Source organism: Zeugodacus cucurbitae, chromosome 3, assembly GCF_028554725.1.
Source record: "Zeugodacus cucurbitae isolate PBARC_wt_2022May chromosome 3, idZeuCucr1.2, whole genome shotgun sequence".
Taxonomy (NCBI): Eukaryota; Metazoa; Arthropoda; class Insecta; order Diptera; family Tephritidae; genus Zeugodacus; species Zeugodacus cucurbitae.
The window spans coordinates 41227871-41235490 of record NC_071668.1 but is presented as its reverse complement, the minus strand read 5'-3'; the positions used below and the strand labels follow the sequence as shown (position 1 = coordinate 41235490).

General features: G+C 35.0%; 1 protein-coding gene and 1 long non-coding RNA gene across 2 annotated transcripts; one reads left to right on the top strand and one right to left on the bottom strand.

Annotated features, from left to right (window-relative positions):
• The first annotated feature begins 973 nt into the window (after positions 1-973).
• Positions 974-4497, top strand: LOC128920498 (uncharacterized). Its single transcript, XR_008470559.1, has 2 exons — positions 974-3948; positions 4013-4497. It is a non-coding gene; the product is annotated as an uncharacterized LOC128920498 (long non-coding RNA).
• A 651-nt stretch (positions 4498-5148) lies between these two features.
• On the bottom strand, positions 5149-7289 carry LOC105219328 (uncharacterized). Its single transcript, XM_054227838.1, has 4 exons — positions 6372-7289; positions 6220-6318; positions 5994-6162; positions 5149-5778 (listed from the first exon to the last, which is right to left on the bottom strand). The coding sequence occupies exons 1-4, from the start codon at positions 6393-6395 to the stop codon at positions 5288-5290; spliced, it is 783 nt and encodes a 260-aa protein (XP_054083813.1). The 5' UTR covers positions 6396-7289; the 3' UTR covers positions 5149-5287.
• Between the last annotated feature and the right edge of the window lie 331 nt (positions 7290-7620).

Sequence of the window (7620 nt, the reverse complement as noted above, 5' to 3'; positions counted from 1 at the left end):
ATTTGTTATAAAATAATAAAGCGTTGTAGCAAACATGATATAAAAAGACATTATGAACGTTGTCACAAAAATCTTGTAAATATCGAGGGAGACGCCCGAAAAAGTCTTCTTGAAAATTACAAAAGAAAATTTTATTTACAATTAAATTCTCAGCTATACTATCAAACAATCAAATTTCTGATCTCATTAGAATTAAGCAATATAATAAAGAAATAAATATAAATAATTTAGTTGACCGTAATTTTTAAAAAGTACGTTTACTTATTTGTACGCATTGTTCCGTATTCGTGTTGTCTGCTCGTAGCTTTCCGAATGTACGCTAATAACCAACACAAGCATAACGTGCACACAGTCACGTTGGACAACACTGCTTTACACAAACTTTTAGCGCACGTCACAATCAATGTTTTTAGTTAATGCATTCATTTTCAGCTGGCTAGGCCATGTTGTACGGATGGAAGAAAACACTCCAGCTCTGAAAGTATTCGATGCAGTACCCGCTGGAGAAAGCCGCGGAAGAGGACGACCTCCACTCCGGTGGAAAGACCAAGTGCAAAGTGACCTGGCTTAACTTGGCGTTTCCAGTTGGCGCCAAAAAGCAAAAAGGAGGAATGAGTGGCGCGCTCTGGTGGATTCGGCTATAATCGCTTAAAGCGGTTCCTACGCCAAATATATATATTCATTTTTAGTCCATATACCAGTTTTTTATTCACTATTTTATTTAAACTGCCGTAATTTAGATGTCCGTAACGATTGTGCCATATACATGCTTCACTGTCTCTGCTATTAGTAAACATGCACTTGTTTGTTTGTAAATTTACTATAAACAAACCACCTTCTTCTTGCATTCTAATTATTATTTCTCATTTTCTATCTTTTACAAAAGTTTGTTTTTCTTCGAATACTACAGTTTATCCACGTTCACAAGCTTGGCTGGTTGAAAAGGGAGGCGAAGAGAGCCTGACCGCAAGCTTTGCTCACAGAAATAAAATTGCATCGCAACTGAGGGACATACAAAACGTGTTTTAGCTTTAACAAAAATTTATCACTTTCAATGTGTACTTCACCAACTCCTTCTGCTTCTACATATTTTGCACCAGCGAGTTCTATTTTCTCAGTTCTCTCTTCGTATGTTACAAATAACGATCGATCACAACAGAGGTGTGCACGTCACGTCACGACGTATTTTGAAGGAAGAAGCAGAAGCGAGAATAGCTAACTATTTGTTATTTCTTTGCTGTTCTACTCTTTTCGCGGTTCTCTACAGTTGGCAGCAAAAATTTTGCCCAAATTTTCCGCAGTTCTAACATCTTCCCGTTGCCTTTTTTGTTCGCTGTTTCTTGACGAGTGAAGTTCTGCGTTACTGCTGACGTCGCTGCCACCTTTGATGCTCCCGTTAGGATTTTTCTGGAACTTAGCTCTCGCAACTAACGCCTGGTGCGATTCGGAATTAACGGATTTTTCGCCGTTAGGTCTAGCACCCTCTTCGAGCAATTTCAACTTAAGTACATTCAATGTAGGCAATGTATCACGTGATTCAATGGCCACTACAAAATTTTCGAATTATTTTGGCAAACTTGCCAACAAAATTATGGGTGCCACCTCATCTGGAAGGTTAACACCTATTTCAGACAACCTCTCCTGAACTTCGAAAAATTCAGTTACATGATTTGAAATTATATCACCTTCTGCAACTTTTAATGATGGTAACTGTCGAAATTTTCTTGCAGGGTTACTGGGTTGATGAATCTCCTTCAACTTATTCCATTCTGCTCCTGCTGTCAGACAATGATTCACTACTGGCTAACTTGCGATGGCTTGATGCAAAACAATATGCTTGCCAGCGCCATCTTTTAGATCGAATGCCGTCACTTCTTCTACCGATGAATATTCACTTTTTGATAGCTTTCCGCTAACTACCGCCCACTACTCTGAGTGAACCAGTATGAACCAGTGCTCTTCATATGGATTGACCACGAAACATAATTCGCATCATCGAGTTTTTCGATGGCGTACAAACCACTACCACTCGTTTTTTATTAATTATGGCAAACACTCTTGTGACCTGGGCCCATAACCTGTTGGAGAGTGGAGAATTGATTCTTAGCCGATTAAGAGGAAATGAAACAATATGTATCTTCTTTCTAGAACGTTTTATTGGCAACTAACTTAAATGGTACAAAAAGAAATTCAGGAATATAGCTGAGAGAGTTGAATTTAATTTCAAATACAGTTATGAAAAATATTATTTATAGCTCAATTACGAGCTGTGATAGCTTATGACAACCCAACATAATTATGTTAGCTAAGTCTTCTATACAAAATAAGCTAATAGCTAAATTTGCTGGTCAAATAAAACACACCTATTAATACTGTAGCGAAAATGGCACCAGAAAAAACTAGAATTGACCGTCGAAATCGATAACTTGCCAGATGTATCTAGATATCGATATTCGTAGTTGCCTGAATGTTCGAGTGCCGATGTATCGTTTACAATCGACTATATAAGGGCTGCCTGACTGGCAGCAAGACACCGTTCTGATAAGAGAGAAGAAATCCGTTACAATACAGTAAATAGAGACAGACTCCCAAGCCATGGTGAGCGTTCGGTAATCAAATACAGTACTTTTCGTTTAATTGGCCCTATGGTTAATTGGTTTCCCCGTTTAATTGAACGGTGTTATCGGGCAAAAAATATAGCACATGTAAATTTTCTCGGAAAATTGGACTGGGTTAATTTCTTTTCCCACTTGGTTGGTTCAAAATATATGTCATCAAAAATCATTTTTCTTTTAAATTTCCCCGGTTAATTTCACCAAATAATATTGTTGAAAAAACTTATCTTCTAATCAACACAGTATAATTTTTTAATAATAAATTTGAATAACAAATATATATCTATACTAATATATAAAGCTGAAGAGTTTGTTTGTTTGTTTGTTTGAACGCGCTAATCTCCGAAACTACTGGTTCGAATTGAATAATTCTTTTTGTGTTGGATAGTCCATTTATCGAGGAAGGCTATAGGCTATATAGATAGGATGCGAGGAAACAGTGGTAAATGTGTAAAAAACGGGGGAAATTATTTATCTTTGAGGGCTTCCGTTCCTTGCGCTGCGAAAGTGGTTCAAGATACACAAAAGTTATGTATGAATTTTTTGAATATGTAGATATTTTTTTGTTTTAGTATATTACTTTGTTTCTAATAGTTTCACAGTAATTAATACTTTTTTTGTTTTCATGTAGATTATTAATTAAATAAGTAGTTTAGTTGAGTATAAACTTGAGAGTCGAATTGCAGGAAGACCAGTCTGGAGAAGTGTTTTGCAAACAACTGCTCGATATTGGTAATGGTATTATTGCTGTTGATACATCATCTGGATACATTACATTCCTTACCAATTTTTGTAAATTTTGTGAATCAAAGACCGAACTCATGGAGATGGTTTTCCCAAACATTGCTCAAAATTACGTAAATCACGTTTGGTTAAGCGAACGTGTTATATTGGCCGCAAAAAATGTTGATGTGAATGAAATGAATTTTCAGATTCAAGAGAATATATCTGGCGAATTGAAGAATTACATATCAGTTGATCCCATTACTAAAGAAGATGAAGTTGTCAATTATCCATCAGAATTTTTATATTCGCTGGAAATGTCCTCATAATCCACAATTAAAAATCGGATCAGTTATTTGGGGTACTCACAACGTGTCATAAAGTTATAAGTCATAAACAAAAATTAAGACAAAATACATTGGTTGTGAACACGTCGTTATAAATTTGTTGTCGTAAATCACTTATCAATCAGCTGATTGAAAAAACATAAAGTACAATATTCGCAAAAATAAGTATTTCGTAGTCGAAATGCCAAGGAGAGGTGAAAATTTTAAAACAATGGATGCGCTGTGCAAGAATCAGGCATTAAACCTGATGATACTTGACTCAAGTGAGTTTTACCATTATAAGCAAGTCTCACTTTGATATTTATTTACGTAAAAATTAATTTCCAGGCGACGACGAAGATGCGGACGAAATGTTTGAAAATTTTTCATTGAGTTTACTTTGTTTATTAAACACTCGTAGAAGTGTTCATCTCGGAATACCAAAGTCATCCCAATGGCGACATAATGTACTTAGGAACTTTGATGACAACCATTTCAACGAAATGATTCGTGTTCGCCCGGACGAATTTCGCCGCATACTAAATTATATAAAGGACGATAGTGTATTTAACACAAATTCTAGTGGAGCGCAACTTCCTTTAGATTTACAATTAAAAATAGTGCTATTTAGGTTAGGATCTTCCGGAGATGGATTATCTATACGAAAGGTTGCTTCGTTGTTTGGCGTGGGTGATGGGGGCACAAATTATAACTAAACGCGTATTTAAAGCAATATTGAAATTAAAAGAGAAGTTTCTGTTTTGGCCAAATGAAAATGAACGGTTGGAAATTGTTACTGCAACGCGGAAAGAGATGCCAGGTTGTATAGGATATATTGATGGATCCGAATTAAAGTTGGCTGAAGCGCCCGCCAAAAAACATGAACTTTTTTATTCACGAAAACGCCAATATGCTATTAAAATGCAAGCTGTTTGTGACTATAGGCTACGAATAAGACAAGTCACAATAGGATACCCTGGAAGTGTTCATGACGCCAAAATCTTCTTGAATAGCCCTCTTGCAAAACATCCTCAACGATTTTTATCTGACTCTCAGTGGATTGCTGGAGATAGCGCCTATCCATTCAAGGAATTTTTATTGACACCGTTCAGGCAAAATAGTACGGACTACACTACGGAAGAAAGAGAAAGTTTCAATAAGTACTTTTCAAAATATCGTGTGCGAATTGAGAATTGTTTTGGCATTTTAATAGAAAAATTCGGTAGCTTGAAGGAATTGAAGTTTAGAATGATACATTAGCAAAATAAAAAAGAATGCAATGAGTGGATCATGGTATGCTGCATTCTCCATAACATGCTAATCAATTACCAAACTGAAAACGAAGAAAGCGTTGAAATTAACCCACCTCAATATAGCATACCACCAGGAAGTAACACAAGATCTAGCCTTCTTGACTTCATTCAAAATCATAGATTAACTTAAAATACATCATTATTTAAACGTATATTTACTATTCATTAGTATAAGGATTCATAAATAAAAATGTGTTTTTTTTATTTAAAAATTAACATAAAAAGTAATTATAAAAAATAAAATTCAGGTACATTAATTCATTTCAGGAAATTTAAAATTCTCTTACACCACTTCTTCCAATTCTTCCACTTATTTGTATTTGTATTTCAATTCTTCCATTGCCAATCTTTCTTTCATTTGTATTTCCATTATTTTTAGCTTTTCATTACTTTCCAATTCTTTTACTTTCATCTCCATTTCTTTGTCTTTTAGTAATAATTCTTGCTTTTCCCTTAACTCCACTTCTTTTTCTTTAATCCTCAATTCCCTTTCTCTTAATTCCAACTCTTTCTCCTTAAAACTCATTTCTTGCTCCATGTTCTGCTTTTTCAGCTGTATCATTTCAGACTGAAATTGCAGAATATCTGATGCCGCAGTTCTGGAATATATTCCTTTTCGAATTGTCTTATCAATGCATTCGCCTTCGCATACAGCCGCAGAAGACGCTGACTCGTTGAGGTCTACTTCAGAATTGTTTTCGTTGTTCTCCAAACTGTCATTTATTACTGCTGACTCAACCACTCTACTGCCGAAAATTTCTTCCATTTCATAAAAAAACGTACACATTTTAAGTAAAGTGGCTGAAATAAAAATGTCTAGTTATACTAAGTACCACTAGAAGAATGAATAACATTTAAATTCACAAGTTCTGATGCGATTTACTAGTCATTCCGCTTCATTTTATGGTTTGAACCATTTACACAAATTCGCAATTGTCCTCAATACTATTTGCTTCAATTCTATACGCACGGAGAAACCGTGAAAATTTTATTTTATTTGCAAATCAAAATCTTACCCTTCATAGTTTCGCCTTCCATACTCCCTGCACCTGTCGAGCCTTCCCATGCTTTTGCTTTGTTATATGTTCTACGCATATAACGAACCTTCGCGCGTGTCAGCTTCCAGTCCACTGCAATGTTGCTCTCCTTTGAAAATCGTCTATAATCCATTTGAGACGTTGGCTTCTATAAATAAAATTATAATAGATTACTTCTAAGTTGTATTTTAATTAATAGATTTACCTCAAAATCCCTGTTTTGTGTCAAAAATTCAATCAACGCCTTTTCTTCATCAAACAGCCACTTTCTGGTTGGGTTGGAACGCACCCGTTTTGCTTTTGTCTAAAAGCGCATTTAATTAGTTAAATTGTATTTGTTATGAATTTTTATATTACCTGTATAACATTATATTGCTCCATTATTCCGAAAACCCTCGACAAAAGAAATTTGAAAGAAATTTAAATTTAAATGCAAATGTAACCACAACGCAAAAGCAAACTGATGTAAACAGAAATCAGCTGATCAGTTATGACGAACCGAATACATAGCGTTCAGAGTTGTATTTGCGTAAACTTATTTTAGTATGCAATCCAACAACAAATTTTTTACACTAGCATAAAAACTTATGATTTTATGATTTTACGATGCTTTAAGAGACCTTGTGAGTACCCCAATTATTATGTTACGGAACATAGACCAGCCACGTCTGTGTAATGGCACCCGGCTTGCGGAGAAGATTTTATTGAACAACGTCATCGAAGCCACAATTTTGAAAGGGAAGTACGAAGGTGAAGATGTTTTAATACCACGCATCCCTATAATACCGAACGATATGCCATTCAGTTTTAAACGTTTATGGTTTCCAGTGCGGCTTGCATTTGCAATGTCAATAAATAAATCGCAAGGGTAGTGACTAAGTGTATGTGGCATCAACCTAGAAAATCAATGTTTTTAACATGGCCAATTATATGTCGTCTGTTCCCGTGTCGGAAAACCATCAACATTATTTATTTACGCTCCAGAACATAAAAAAAGCATTAGAATAGAGAGAAGCAGTGAATGGTATAGAGGCTAGAGCTTTCTAGAGCGCGCGTGATTTTGAGCTCAGTGTTTACTTCAAAATGCCCAGTTGTTCAATAGCGATTTGTAAAAATATAAGTGAAATTATTGAACCCTACGGAATAAACACTATTATGAAAATATATATTTTGTTTTTTGTTTAACAAAATTAGTAAAGTCATTTTTAGGTATGACGAGACCAGGGAAATAGGTATTCATTTTTATATAGAGGATATTATAGATTCCAGTTCAAATTGAATAGATACGCATATAGTTATAAGATAGCTCAGCTATACAAAATAAAGTAGTGCATCAAATTTAAGGCGCTGCGAAGTTCGCCAGGTCAGCTAGTATGTACATACATATCGCTCATTTACTTGAATAGTGTCATAACTCAAAAAACACGATTTTTGAGTTGAGTATGCAGAAATGTGCGCAATTTCATCGTCCATATTGTATAAAAATTTCATTCTGATGCTTAGGAAAATAAACCGTGATATAAGAATGTGCCGTTCTTAAACTTGTTTCATTAGTTTTTAACCACAATAACGCCACTTCTCAGTTGTGCCAGAATTTGTTATAAAT